Genomic DNA, 15,833 nt, shown 5'->3' with positions numbered 1-15,833 from the left:
ATCGTGACCTGGCTGAAGTCGGACGCCTAACCGACTGCGCCACCCAGGCGCCCCGGGAATTCAGTTTTAAACATGGCCTATTCATGGGGCGCCTGGGTGGCTCAGTTGGTTGAGCATCCGACTTCAGCTCAGGTCATGATCTCATGGCTCGTGAGTTCGAGGCGAGCGGAGGGCTCTGTGCTGACAGCTCAGAGCCTGGAGCCTGCTTGGGATTCTGTGTCTTCCTCTCTCTCTGCCCCTCCCCTGCTCATGCTCTGTCTCTCTCTGTCTCAAAAATAAATAAAACATTTTTTAAAAATTAAAAAAATAAAAAATAAACATGGCCTATTCAGAATTCAAACTCTGTTCCAAATTCTTTCTCCTCTTTATTCCTTTCTTTCTTCTGGGAATGACCCAAATTCCCAGGGGATTTATGTATCATCCTGGCACTGGGAGTAGGAAGTTTAGTACAACCAACTCCCTTTGTTGTCACTATCCTCTACAGAAGTAGCTAGTCGTTTCTGGTTCTCATTGTCATGTGCTTGTATGGGCCGCTGTCCTCACTATGGCTTCTCTCTTAAAACATATACTCTGCATTCTTTTTGTACAGCTCTAAGGGTCCTTTAGTTTTCCAGTCCTCTCATCACATTTTATACTTAGCTGTCAGTGTTCTGTGAAAGTGTTCTCAGGCCCTCTACCTGGACACGTCCAGCAACCATTGTTGGTATGTTTCTCGGCCGCCATGTTGGATACAGAGACTCCGTAGCAGGCTTGCCACAACCCGAGGAAGTGAGGCACAGGTGTCCTCTCTTCCAGACTTCCACAAAATGAGATGGGGGCTTACGTCACCTACTGACCCCCTCTGGGAATCATTCTGGGTTGGAGGGTGCTGGGGCATTGACTCCTTAAAAACAACTCTAATCTACACGTCTGTAATCTAATCAGAATGCCCTCTGATTTTCTCCTCTCCTGCCTACTGATAACATTTTTCCTTGCTCTTTTAAGAAAATGACTCTTTATCACAGTATGAATTTTAGGCTCATGTTATAAACCCTCTGCTTCCTGTCTTCCTGGATTGCTCTTTAAATTAAAAGCTCCATTTTGGGGAATATCAAGGAAAATCTCATAGTCAACATAGTCTCTCTTTGCAATTAAAAGCTTAAGTGTCGGGGCGCCTGGGTGGCGCAGTCGGTTAAGCGTCCGACTTCAGCCAGGTCACGATCTCGCGGTCCGTGAGTTCGAGCCCCGCGTCAGGCTCTGGGCTGATGGCTCGGAGCCTGGAGCCTGTTTCCGATTCTGTGTCTCCCTCTCTCTGCCCCTCCCCCGTTCATGCTCTGTCTCTCTCTGTCCCAAAAATAAATAAAAAACGTTGAAAAAAAAAATAAAAAAAAAATAATAAAAGCTTCAGTGTCAAGACTTTTTTTTTTTTTTCCTTTCTTTTTTTAATGCATCACAAAACCCATTTAAACATGTGTTTCCTTTAGTCCAGGAAGTGTCAGGTCTGCTCCAGAAGGGAAAGCGCATGACAAGAAATGAGTACTTCCTGAATCGTGGGGGTGAAGCGAGAGCCATGACGAGCAGAGGGTGTTGGGTGATGGGAAATGAGTCTCAAAATATTACTTGATTGAAATTAGGGTCTCATCGTTGGAAGTATGAATTAGGTTTTCAGATGCGTCCATGATTATTTTGTGGCCGTTCTCACCCCTGCTTTGTGCCAGCATCACGGCTCCCAAGATGTCTAGCAGAAGCTCCCGAGGGCTGGCTGCATATTTGAGAGCAGTTGACAAATGTAATCCTATCCATGCGTGTCACCTTTTCCCTCTCCTTCTGTGGCCCTCATCAACTGGTTTCCTTTTCTGTGACCTCCCACTGCTGCTGGCACTGACCCGGGGGTGGGGAGCTGCTCTATATGATTTCTCATTATCTGATATCTGCTACTCTATGGGACTTGCTCTCTATGATGCTGACCTGATTAGCTGGATCCTGTGCGTTTACTTTCTCATCAGTCAGGATATCTTAACTGGGGTAAATCAGGTTACCAGGCAAAGCCCTGCTCTGCCTTTGCCTCACATATAGCTGCAGTTGGGTTGATCTTTGGGACTCAAGCTTTTGTCCACATATGCAATGATTTAGGCAAGTCTCTGGAGGGGGAAAAGGCTGTGACCACGTTCTACAGAGTAGTGAGCCCCCGGCTGAACTTTCTGATTTTATAGCCTGAGGAACAAGGAAGTGAATGGGACCCTGAGGAAAGCTCTTAATAAAGCCAAGTTGTACTAATTATCTTCACAGCTCCGCAAAATGCTCATCAAAAGCCTCTTCTCTTGTGCTAACCATCTGGGCCCTCATTATCATTTGCAAGTGTTCACCGCACGTGTGAACCGAGAAAGCATGGAACCAGGCCCTCAGAGGCAGAGAATCTTCCAGTAAGGAGTTTCTCATGAAGCCTGCCTCCAGCGGATGCGATGAAAGACAAGGGCAGAGTATCAGCGAAGGAATTCCAACTTTTACTGGGCAGAAATATTGATAAATATTGGAAATTAAATTATGTCATGGCAGCAACAGGGCAGGTGGACGTCAGCAGTCACATTAATATTGAGTGAGAGAAGAGCAAAATGGGATCGGGAGATGATGAGATGGCCGTTGCGTAATGGATTTGTGAAAACTCTCATGGGAAGAAAGAATGCCTTATCACCTATGAGAATATTTCCCTGTATAAGTAAGAATGTTACCTTTTGTTTAGGTGATTTAAAATTTTATTTTGGGGGGATTAAGGAGTGCCTTTGTTGTGATGAGCACAAGGTGTTGTATAGAAGTGTTGAATCACTATATTGTACCCCTGAAACTAACATTATATACCATGTTAACTGACCGGAATTTAAATAAAAAGTTCAAAAAAATCCCCATTTTTTAATTTTTCAAGTGAGAAATTACATGGAACGTGCTCAGCATGGTGCCTGGCACATAGGGGGCACTTAGTGGCTATTTCTGTGGTCATCACAAGTATCATGAGTGGGTTCTATATTTATTAAAATGCAGAGAGAAAGTTTTGCAGTGCTCCTAAAATAATGAGTTGGTGTGAACTCTACAACATCATTGAATGTGTAAAGATTCATATAGAAAGTAGGAAGAAAGGGGGGGTTGGGGAAAGGGTCTGGGAGACACCTGCTGATGGTGAAGCACGAGGTATGTTCCTGAAGACTGGCTTTATGGTCTCTTACCCATTTCTCTTTTGTTTGATTTTTTCTATGACTTTATGATGTTGGTGCTATAATTCCCAATGTACAGGAAATACAGCGAGATTAGGAATATTCCCCAAGTTCATACAGTTAGAAAGTAATGAAGCCAAGATTCACACGCAGGTAGTCTAATACCAGAATCCATACTCTTGACCAGAACGCACACTGTCTTCTTTCTTGTCAACTCTAAGTGGTTAGCGAATCCTAATTCAAAGAGGAAAGACTAAAATAGAAGCTGTCTGCGTTTAGGATTAAAGTACTTTGGGGCATGAAAAAGCTCTAATGGTCATGATATTTTCTTTTCTTTTTAATGGTTATTTATTTTTGAGAGAGAGAGAGAGAGAGAGAGAGGAAAGGAGGGGGAAAAGGGGCCGAGAGAGAGAGGGAGACACGGAATCTGAAGCAGGCTCCAGGCTCTGAGCTGTCAGCACAGAGCCTGGCACAGCGTTCAAACTCACACACCAGAGATCATGACCTGAGCCGAAGTCGGATGCTTAACGAACTGAGCCACCCAGGTGCCCCCGGTCGTGATATTTTCTAAAGTCCATGAGAAATATTCCCCCCACCCCCACCCAAGGCAACAGATTCATGGTCTCACAAGGCATATTTCCTACCTTCGGGTGGGCAGACATGGCGAAGCCATGTAGGATTTCAGAATTGTTACTGACCAGCATCTGCTATGTGCCTGCCATTCTTCCCTTTTCTAGTGTTTTCTAGTGGGTGTGTTTACTGTGGCTCTCCCGCCTGGCTCACCGATATAGGTTGGGCATTTGTGGGGCAGGCACAAAACTTGTGTTGTGTGTGTGTGTGTGTGTGTGTGTGTGTGTGTGTGTGTGTTTTAATTCATAGTTCTCTACCCCAAGGGGAGCTGCATCTGGAACCGGTAGACATCACAAGACCTAGACTTTGATCCAAATAATGTAATTTTTCAGAGCTTCTGGGGAGGTGGTGAGTGGACTTGGCATGTGATTGGAGGGGTGGAATACGAGTGTTTATGGACGATAGGGAAGACTCGATTATTATTGAGAAAATATTTGCTCTACTCTTCTTCCGCTGGGAGTAAAATATATTCCCCTGCTCTAGGATGCTGAGCTTGAACATGTGACTTCTTTTGGGCTGATGGGCATTAGCACCCCTGATGTAAGCAAAGACCCGAAATGTGCTTTGGCAACACAACTTTACCCCCACCTGTGCTTCTGCCGTTGTTAGGAGAACACGTCCTGGGGCTTGCTGGCCCACAGATGCTGAGAGAGACGAAAAACAAATCAGGAACCAAACCCCAGCTTGGTCATGCTAGCAAAGCCCCACCTAGATAAGCCAAATCCGGGCTGACCCATAGACGGGTAAGTGTGAAAACAAGTGCTTGCTATCGTGTGCCACTGAGTTTGTGGGTGTTTGTCACACCACAGCAGCTAAATAAATGTTCCATGGGCAAGTACTTTTGAGGTTTTCTGCATAATATATACTTCATTTCAGAGATTTATAAAGTGTATTATCACACTGGGATCTCTGAGAAATCCTTTAGTAAAGACAATTGTTTGACTCCGCATAACCAAGTTTTCTAGACATCTTTGAGCACTGAATCCTTCTCTGGTCTGTTAAAAGTAAAATAAATAAATAAATAAATAAATGTTAGCTGGGGTTTGATCGAACTTTCTTTTATTAAAGACGAAATTCCCCCCTTTTTGAGGAAAACCTCTTAAAGGGCATTTTAATTAGGAAATTTAAGAATCTCTAGTGTATTATCTAATGTTTATGTATTTTTGAGAGAGACGGAGAGACAGAGCATGCGCAGGGGAGGGGCAGAAAGCGAGGGAGACACAGAATCCCAAACAGGCTCCAGGCTCTGAGCTGTCAGCACAGAGCCCAGCACGGGGCTCGAACCCACAAACGGTGAGATCATGTCCTGAGCAGAAGTTAAATGCCTAACCAACTGAGCCAGGCGCCCCTCTAATGTATTATCTAAATGGAAGCTATTGCAAATCAAAACTACAATGACATATCGCCTCTCACCTGTCAGAATGGCTACAATTAACAACTCAGGAAATGACAGATGTTGGCGAGGATGCGGAGAAAAGGGAACCCTCTTGCAACTTTGACGGGAATGCAAACTGGTGCAGCCACTCTGGAAAACAGTTATGGAGATCCCTCCAAAAATTAAAACCCAGCAATTGCACTAGTATTTATCCAAAGGATACAAAAATACTAATTCAAAGGGATATATGTACCCTGATGTTCATAGCAGCATTATAAACAACAGCCAAATTATGGAAAGAGCCCAAGTGTCCATTGACTGCTGAATGGATAAAGAAGATGTGGAATATATATGCACAGTGGAATATTACTCAGCCATCAGAAAGAATGAAATCTTGCCATTTAAAATGACATTCATGGAGCTAGAGTGTATTATGCTAAGCAAAATAAGTCAGAGTAAGGATGAATACCATACGATTTCATTCATATGTGGAATTTAAGAAATAAAACAGATAAATATAGGAGAAAAAAAGAAATGCAAACCAGAAAATGGACTCTTAACTATAAAGAATAAACTGAGGGTTGATGGAGGGGAGGAGGGGAGGGTGATGGGCTAAATGATGATGGGTATTAAGGAGGGCACATGTGATGAGCACGGGGTGTTATATGTAAATGCTGAATCACTAAATTCTACTCCTGAAACCAATATTGCCTTATATGTTAACTAACTGGAATTTAAATAAAAACTTGAGACTACAAAAAAAATTAGGTAGGCATTTTGCTATTAAAAATTTGATTATGATGTATAACGATATGTAAAGAAGTTTGAGTCTTCTCCCAGTGGATTGCCCTGGAATTCGGAAGACTGGGGAACAGGAGAAGAGAAATATAAATAAACCCAGTTACTCAAACACCATGCTAACTTTGCTTTAGAGAATGAAGGAATAAGGGAAAAGGCCATGCCTTTCCCCTGAACTAGCATTCTTTTTTTTTAATATTAAATACATTTTTATTTATTTATTTTTTAAATATGAAATTTATCGTCAAATTGGTTTCCATACAACACCCAGTGCTCATCCCAACAGGTGCCCTCCTCAAGGCCCATCACCTACCATCCCCTCCCTCCCACCCCCCACCAACCCTCAGTTTGTTCTCAGTTTTTAAGGGTCTCTTATGGTTTGGCTCTCGCCCTCTCTTTTTTCCCCCCTTCCCCTCCCCCATGGTCTTCTGTTAAGTTTCTCAGGATCCACATAAGAGTGAAACCATATGGTATCTGTCTTTCTCTGTATGGCTTATTTCACTTAGCATAACACTCTGCAGTTCCATCCACGTTGCTACAAAGGGCCATATTTCATTCTTTCTCATTGCCACGTAGTACTCCATTGTGTATATAAACCACAATTTCTTTATCCATTCATCAGTTGATGGACATTTAGGCTCTTTCCATAATTTGGCTATTGTTGAAAGTGCTGCTATAAACATTGGGGTACGAGTGCCCCTATGTATCAGCACTCCTGTATCCCTCGGGAAAATTCCTAGCATGCACTAGCATTCTTGAAGGCCACCTGTTTCAAACGCCATGGCTATGAGATGGAGAACTATCTGACCCACAGTGGATTTTCTATGGACAGAAATAAACTAACAGTGTAAAGCCACCGTGATTTTAAGGTAATTTATTTTTGTTAAATTTATTTATTTATTTTGAAAGAGAGAGAGAGAGAGAGAGAGCATGCGAGCTGGGAAGGGGCAGAGAGAGAGAACGGGAAAGAGAATCCCCAGCAGGTCCCGTGCAATCAGCACAGAGCCTGATGTGAGGCTCGATCCCCGAAACCATGAGATCGTGACCTGAGCTGAGATCAAGAGTCGACCACTTAACTCACTGAGCCACCCAGGTGTCCCTTAAGGTAATTTGTTAATACAGCATAGCCTGGAGGACTCGCCTCTTCACCCAGTGAGCTCTGGTGTGTATGTGCATGTGTGTGTAAGCTTGAAATTTTGTTCAGCATAGATTTTTTTTGCTCTGATTTTGCTTTTGTCATAATATCACATTATTATTTACCTTGTTTACCGCTTTTCTCACCGCCTGAAGTTTTGCACCTGAGGTGGAGTACCTCACTCACCTTACCCGAGTCCTGGACCTGTCCAGCACTGTCCTGTGCTCCTGCCAAAGGCCCATCCGTTGTCCCGGGAGTAGTCTCTGGGCTGTCCTGCCTCTAAATTTGCTCACGTTGGTCCCCTTTCCTAAAGAGTTTTGCCCATCAACCCTGCCCCCGCTACTTCTGCCCAAACCGTCACCTCCTCTGGGAAGTCCTCCCTGATCTACCCCACCTAAAGGTAATCTTGACCTACACTGAATCCCCATACACCACCCCGCTCAAGAGTTTAGTACTTGTTACCTTATCTGATGGATAATTATCTTACCTATTAGGTTGCACATGCCTTGTGGAGAGGCATGTGTTTTCTCCTGTGGCAAGGTTTGTTTCCTTTTGTAGCTGTTGCTCTTAGTTTAGAATTTTTAGCACCTTAATGAATTAATGGACTATGTGCTTTCATTTTCTTTTGGCTTTCCTAATTGTCAAAGAGAGCAATTATTTTGTTCTTCCCCGCTTCTCTCATTTCCTTTTCTGATTTGAAACATGTTGAAATTCAGTGACTTAACAAAATGCTTATGAATTTGGGGCTTAAAAAATATTACAGTGTCAAAGATGCAAAGAGCTGGCCGTGCCAGCAAGAAGAACTTGCCAATTTCTCCTCTGGGCGACATACTAGGCTTTTGTTTTCCCTATGGTCTCATTTGCTTTTGAGACACACACACACACACACACACACACACACACACACACACAGGGACACTGACATTTAATGAAACGTTTGAACCCCAGGGAGGGCAAATTTAGGAGACACCATGTGTCTTGCTGTGGTCTTGCCAGATTTATCCTCCTGGATTATGCAGATCAAAGCCTTATGTTTATAAAGCACCCTTCTTCCAGGATATGGCCACCCTGATGAGGGAGGCAATGGCCACAACTTCTGACATCGTTCTGACTGAAGAAATTAAAGCCAGAGACATCTCACTCCGCAGGGGACTTTGCAGAACTGGGGTTCAGGGCTTTTAGCCCACACCCAGTGGGCGTGTCACAGGGCTCTGGGAGCTGGGACTGGGACCAGGTGCCCTGTTACAAATCCACACCAACAATAATTGCCTTTCCTTAGAGATCACTTTAGCCACCGACTGGGGACTTGGAGCTTTTATACTTAGTGTCTTCTCCTAAAGGCGGGTGAGTTGGAGCCAGGAACCCACGAGAAGAGGCTGAGCTCCAGCCTCGGCTATCCCAGCCTGCAACTGAACAAAAACCAGGGTGAGGTGTGCATTTTAGCCACATTTCCCAGATCAAGGAGACAGAAAGGTTGAGGGCAGAGAGAAGAGAGTGCTTGACAGACCAGAGCTTGAGAGGTGCTTGGAGATGATACGTGAGGGCACTGACATTCAGGCAGCTCTGACGTTACTGTTTCCATGTTGATTCACTATTTTTCATGTGTGAGGGGAGTGTAGGGGGAGGGGGAAGGACACTGAGGCCCTAAGAGGGTGAGTAACAGTATCATCGTAGCTGAGCAGATGTAGGAGGGCAGGAACCACCCACCCAGACCTCCTGCTCCCAGAGCAGTGGTCTTTCCCTTGCACCCCTAGGACACTTCAAGCTGTGGAAGACAAATGACCTTGTAGGACACAGAGAGAGGTGTGCTGGCCAGGTGAAGGTGGAGTGGGATTTAGGGGAGAAAATGGATCCAGTGCATGGTCAATTCAGATCCCCAGATCCAATTTCTTTTATTTATAATTTCCCCCCGATACATCAGTCCAACTAGCTGCCAAAGTCTAATGCTTTAAAGATGATCAGGGGCGCCTGGGTGGCTCAGTCGGTTAAGCATCTGACTTCAGCTCAGGTCACGATCTCGCAGTCCGTGAGTTCGAGCCCTGCGTCGGGCTCTGGGCTGACGGCTCAGAACCTGGAGCCTGCTTCCGATTCTGTGTCTCCCTCTCTCTCTGCCCCTGCCCCGTTCATGCTCTGTGTCTCTCTGTCTCAAAAATAAAATAAATGTTTAAAAAAAAATAAAGATGATCAAATACCTACTTGATCCTGCTGCACCGCAACTCTGCCAGAGGACTTTCTGTCCCTTTGCACAAAAGTCCCCATCAGCCTTCAGAGAGGAGTCGACTGCAAGGCAGGTGTCCATGCGTGTTCTGTTGGGCTGTAGGAGTAGATACACAATTCATGCAAACTCCGGTAATAGCTTCTGTGTGCAGTTTTGTTCCTTTTTTTTTTTAAGTTTATTTATTTCTTTAGAGAGTGAGAGAATGCAAGCAGGGGAGAGGCAGAGAGAGAGGGAGAATCCCAAGCGGGCTCCGTGCTGCCAGCGCAAAGCCTGACACGGGGCGCGATCTCACAAACTGTGAGATCATGACCTGAGCCAAAATCAGGTGTCAGATGCTTACCCGACTGAGCCACCCAGGCGCCCCATGCAGTTTTATTCCTAATGACAGTCCCTCTTACTGGCAGTTCAGTCTTCGGTGTGTGACGTCAGCTCTTTCTGTCTCCGTTTCCTCATCTGTAAAATGAGGGTAATAAAAGTTCCTGCCTTCTAAAGTGGTTGTGGGGATTAGATAAATTACCACCTAAATCACTGAGAATAGTTTCTAGCTATGCGTTTCTATGATTAAAGACAATATCTGTTCTTAATGAAATCTCTTGTTGGTAAACAAAGAGGCTCTAATTAAGGCAGCGGCTTTCTGTTAAGGAAGCACCTTGTTGGGTTGAGAATGGAAGGGGAAACCTATGCATGGCTTCCGATCTTTGTGAATGTTGATTGATTTTAATGACTTCTAAGACTTCAGACTTTTTTTTTTTTTGCTTTTAAACACTCACAGAAAATAAAAATAATCCCTGGAACATTTGCACAGCACCTTTCCCTCTGCAAAGTGCTTCGTATCTTATTTGGTAACTGTCTTCATTCCGTGAAGACATATTAAACCCTTCCTATGTGCTGAGCTCCAAGGGCACATATCCCTGCCAGGGAAGACAGACTCAAGAGAGACTTTTCCATGAGAAGTACAATCTGCCCCATGGGGATGGGAAAGACAAGGTGCTTTGTCAGAAGGGGTAGCCCGTGGAAGGCACAGAAATGAGAGAATGCATGGGGATTAGAGAAGGTGTGCAAATGATCCCGTGTGGCTGGAGAGACGTGTGATGGGGGAGGGTGGCTGAGGGTGTGAAGAGTGAGAAGAAAGCAAGGGACATGGAGAAGTAGGGAGGGGGGGACCCCATGGCGGGCTCTCCCCAACATGTTGAGATGTCTGCAAAATATCCTATCCTAGACGGGACGCCATGGCTGGATTCTAACAGCGGAGTTAGGTACGATCAGATTAAAGCCTTAGACATATTACTCTGGCAACAACAAAGAGCAAGAATTGGCAAGAAGTACTTCTGAAGCTGGGGAGAACTGTCAGTGACAGCTGTTGTTTTGATGCAGGCGAGTGATGACAAGTGTTTGAGATAAGGGAGGAGCTGTGTGTGATCTTGCAGAGAAAGAGACAGAGTCCCGAGACAGACATTCCCGTGGTGGGCAGAACCCCGTGGACCAACCCCTCCTGGAATGACAGGGGAATTTTGGTTCAGAAGGGTTATTTGACTCGCGGGGGCTCACGCAGCTAACTTGTGAGAAAGGTGGGGGAATGTGTAATCCTATTCCGCGATGTTCGCTTGCACTGGCTTCCTGGACATAGAAGATGGTTCTTGTTTCTCTGCGCTCCCTTGAAGGGAGGGGCTGAGAACAGTCACCTCTGAAGCTCACACAGCACCTGCTGTGTTTTGTCCATAGTACGTGGACTTAAGCTAGAAATACGGTTCAGTCCTGTTTACAGCTTCCTACCTGGCTTCTCATCCTAGCACTCTCAGGCACCTCTGGTGTCATGGCAGAGAAGAACCTCACCTCCACGACCCAGTTCCTCCTTACTGCGTTCACTGACTGTCCTGAACAGGCTCTCCCTCTCTTCCTCCTCTTTCTGTTGATCTATCTCATCACCTTGCTGGGGAACGCAGGAATGGTCATCCTGATCCGTGTGGATGGCCGGCTCCACACCCCGATGTACTTCCTCCTGAGTCACCTCTCTTTCATGGACATCTGCTACTCGTCCGTCACAGTCCCCCAGATGCTGGCCGTGCTGCTGGAGCACGGGGCAGTTCTGTCCTACACACGCTGTGCTGCTCAGTTCTTCCTCTTCACCTTCTTTGGCTCCATCGACTGCTACCTCCTGGCAATCATGGCCTATGACCGCTACGTGGCCGTGTGCCGGCCCTTGCTTTATGTTACCGTCATGACACAGAAGGCCCATCTGGGTTTTGTGGCTGGGGCTTACGGTGCTGGTCTCTTCAGTGCCTCCGTGAGGACAGTCTCAGCTTTCACCCTCTCCTTCTGTGGAACCAATGAGATTGACTTTATTTTCTGTGATCTCCCTCCCCTGTTAAAGCTGACCTGTGGGGACAGCTACACCCAGGAGGTGGTCATTATTGTGTTTGCGATATTTGTCATCCCTGCCTGCATGGTGGCCATCTTGGTGTCCTACCTGTTCATCATCATGGCCATCATGAGGATCCCCTCCTCGGGAGGCCGGGCCAAGACCTTCTCCACGTGTGCCTCCCACCTCACGGCCGTGTCACTCTTCTTCGGCACTCTCATCTTCATGTACCTGAGAGACAACTCTGGCCACTCCTTGCAGGAAGATCGGGTGGTGGCTGTGTTCTACACAACAGTGATCCCCATGCTGAACCCCCTCATCTATAGCCTGAGGAACCAGGAAGTGAAGGAAGCCCTGAGGAAAGTTCTCGAATGAGCTGAGTGGTCCTGACCATTTCCCACTTGGAAAGTCCTGAGAATTACCTCTTCAGCAGCCCCAGCATTCTAGACACTCGTTATTCCCAGCACGCTCGCTGTGTATCATCCACACGTGACCCAGGTCACAGGTCTGTGACTATGAAACAAAATGAGTTTTGCAAACTTTTCTATGAAAGGTTTCTATCGCGCAGAGATGTTGAAAATAATGTACAGTGAACTCCTTATGTCCAATACTTAGATTCTGCTATTGCTAATATTTTGTTATTTTTGCTTTATCATATATATGTATATGTATAATATATACACATATATATGTATAATCTGTTCATTTACCCATCGATCAAGTCATCCTTTGACCCACCTTATTTTCTGATGCATTTGGAAGTGAGATGCCGCTGTCAGTATCAGAACTCGTCACTCCCGTAACACTTTAGAATTACGTCCTCAGTTAGGATTCAACATTGAGATTACACTTATTGCTAATGATTACATGAAGGTCATAGTTCAGTGGTCTAATTAATAAAGCCGACCCCCTCAAAGTATTCTTCACACTCTAAAAGTTCACAGAGGTGCCTCGCAGGACTCACTGGAAAATGCCCACCATAACATGCCTGTCCCATTCCTCTTGCCTGGAAACATACCCCATTCTTCCTTCCCGCCTGTTCCAGCCCTCACACTCACAACGTGTGCTGAGAACCCACTTGTGAATTGATATCCCTCCCACTTCTCGTAATGGTATCTGCCGTGTCTGTATCACTGATGTCGACTCTATGTTCTTACAGTTTAAAAAAAATTTTTTTTTAATTTTTTTTAATTTTTATTTTTAAAAAAATTTTTTTCAACGTTTATTTATTTTTGGGACAGAGAGAGACAGAGCATGAACGGGGGAGGGGCAGAGAGAGAGGGAGACACAGAATCGGAAATAGGCTCCAGGCTCTGAGCCATCAGCCCAGAGCCCGACGCGGGGCTCGAACTCCCGGACCGCGAGATCGTGACCTGGCTGAAGTCGGACGCTTAACCGACTGCGCCACCCAGGCGCCCCTAAAAAAATTTTTTTTAATGTTTGTTTATTTTTGACAGAGAGAGAGAGAGACAGACAGAGCATGAATGGGGGAGGCGCAGAGAGAGAGAGGGAGACCCAGAATCCGCAGCAGGCTCCAGGCTCTGACCTGTCAGCACAGAGCCCGACGTGGGGCTCGAACTCACAGACCGCGAGACTGGACGCTCAACCCACTGAGCCACCCAGACGCCCCCTATGTTCTTACAGTTTTTGACCTCAGGGAGGCAGAGCCTTGCTGTATTCCATACACAGGTGGGCAAGAAGGTTCTCCCGTACTAGGTCGCTGTGTCTGCAGCAGCTCAACCTGGGTCCGAAGACTTCCAGAGGATGTTGGTTCTTGATCCTCACTTCTCTAACTTACAGGTGTCTCAGTCAAATGCAAGGCACTAGAAGGGAACAGGCCACTCAACCCTTCATTTTCTGTTTTTATGTGATCTTTATTCCTGGAATTAAAATTATTTTCTCCCTGTCCCTTGGATTAAATAAAAACCAAGATCCCAGGTGTACGAATGATGTAAACCATCGTGCAAGAGAAGAGGGAGGCTGACAGTATCTTACAAACAGGGCATGATTCCAGAATGCTGTGTCACCCCCGGAATTGCAGTACGGCTTTGCCCTGCTATCCGAGAGTAGAGGCTTCCTATGAAATCTTTCTTAAGCCAAAGCAGCATAAAGCAAAGAAAAAAATTACCATTAATTTATACGGAAAAAATTTTTCAGCATTCTCAGCAAGCCCAAAATAACTTCTCTTGGGCTTTTCTGATACCTTAGGACACATCTTGCTAACAGATGCACAAAATAAATCGAGACAAAGCACAGATGCTCACAGACATTGTTCGGAGCTGTGGCGGCTTGATGCTGAGAGGCTGAGTGTGGTTCCTGGGGAGGGATCATGGGAGGGCCACTCTCCATGTTCGAGGTGCATGCTGAATGCTATTGTCACCTTTTGTCATTTTTTTTTTTTTGTAAACGTGAAGATCCGCTTTGGATGTCTTTTAGGTAGCAAAAGCAGGTGCGAACACAGGTCTTTCATAAAAGTAAAGTGGGGCAACGTGAAATTTTGAAAGGTGAAGAATACCAGTAATGGGATTTTAAATTAGAAGAAGCAGCTGGAGGACCGGTCAAAGATTCAGGGAGAACGAGTACAAAGGATACTAAATTTAAGCTCACCTACAGTAAAATAAAACACATTAAAATCTCCAAAGACATTATGTGTATTTCTAGAAGACAGGATGATTTAAAATGCATATTATAATCATCATAAGAAATACTAGATCCATTCAATAGTGGCTTGTCTGGTTCTTAAAACCCAGGTTGAAAATGCATAGCTCCAAAAGACGGACAGTTAATAAATAGCTCCCGTGTTGACTGTGTTACAGGTAGTGGCAACAGGCAAAAGTTAAGAAAGGAGCTAGAAATCTCCGATTGGTCATGTGAAGTTACCTCCTGATTGAAGAGACACCATTGGGTCTGTGTGAGTGAGAGCAGTGCACCAAAGAGCTGTTTGCTCTCTTGGAATCTTCCAGAAGGCAGGAAGCACACCATGAATTGAAAGGAACTGCTAAGAGAATGAGCTGCTAGATATAAGGAGACAACTTATGCTCTTTCTGATGAGATTCTAAGCAGGCAGTTAAGGCTGCTGTTTAAGAAGAAGGGGCCAACTGAGCTGTCTCTAGGGACTAGTGGCCACAGAGCCCCAGTGTTGTATATGGGACTTTTCCTGTATAGAGAGAGTTCAGGGAAAGTTAAGAAAAATGTCCTAAGGTATCCACTTACGTATGGAAGGGCAGACATGGTTAAATTAGTTTTTTTTAAGTTCATTTATTTATTTTGAGAGAGAGAGAGAGAGAGAGAGAGAGAGAGAGCATGTGTGTGCAAGGGAGGGGTAGAGACAGAGGGAAAGAGAGAATCCCAAGCAGGCTCCACACTGTCAGTACAGAGCCCAATGTGGGGCTCGATCTCATGAACCGTGAGATCATGACCTGAGCCGAAATCAAGAGTCAGATGCTTAACCAGCTGAGCCACCTGGTATCCCAAATTACATATTAAAAAAAATCTTTTTAAGTTTTATTTATTTTGAGAGATACAGAGACAACACAAGCGGGGGAAGAGAAGACAGAGAAGGTGAGAGAGAGAATCCCAAGCAGGCTTTGTGCTGACTGCACAGAGCCCAATGCAGGGCTCGAACTCATGAAACCTTGAGATTATAACCTGAATCGAAACCAAGAGTTGGACGCTTAACTGACTGAGCCACCCAGGCACCTCAAATTAAGTATTTTTAAAGAATAGTTGATAATATGAAGGTTACCTGGTTGTAAATAGTGTTAGTATTTCCTTATATCTTGCTATATCTTGTGTGGAAGTCATTAAAATAAAGCAAATTGTGATTCTTTTTATTATTTAATTTTTTTTAATGTTTGTTTATTCTTTGTGAGAAAGAGAGAAAGCAGGAGCGGGGGAGGGCCAGAGAGAGGGAGACACAGAATCTGAAGCAGGCTCCAGGTTCTGAGCTGTCAGCAGAGATCCCGACGCGGGGCTCGAACTCATGAACCATGAGACCGTGACCTGAGCCGAAGTCGGCCCCTTAACCAACGGAGCCACCCAAGCGCTCCTAGTTATTTTAATTTTAAAAGTCCCATTTTAATAGAAAATACATAGTTGAGGATTAATTGGTAAAATACGCATAGGGAACACTA

General features: G+C 45.1%; 1 protein-coding gene across 1 annotated transcript; it reads left to right on the top strand.

Annotated features, from left to right (window-relative positions):
- The first annotated feature begins 11,154 nt into the window (after positions 1–11,154).
- Positions 11,155–12,090, top strand: LOC112865091 (olfactory receptor 9Q1-like). The gene is given in 1 exon segment (XM_025928123.2): positions 11,155–12,090. A coding segment is annotated over 1 exon segment (936 nt).
- The last annotated feature ends 3,743 nt before the right edge of the window (positions 12,091–15,833 follow it).

This window comes from Puma concolor, chromosome D1, assembly GCF_028749965.1.
Source record: "Puma concolor isolate L17-30 chromosome D1, mPumCon1.1.hap2, whole genome shotgun sequence".
Taxonomy (NCBI): domain Eukaryota; kingdom Metazoa; phylum Chordata; class Mammalia; order Carnivora; family Felidae; genus Puma; species Puma concolor.
The sequence above is the reverse complement of the archived record's forward strand: the minus strand, read 5'-3'. Positions and strand labels throughout refer to the sequence as shown.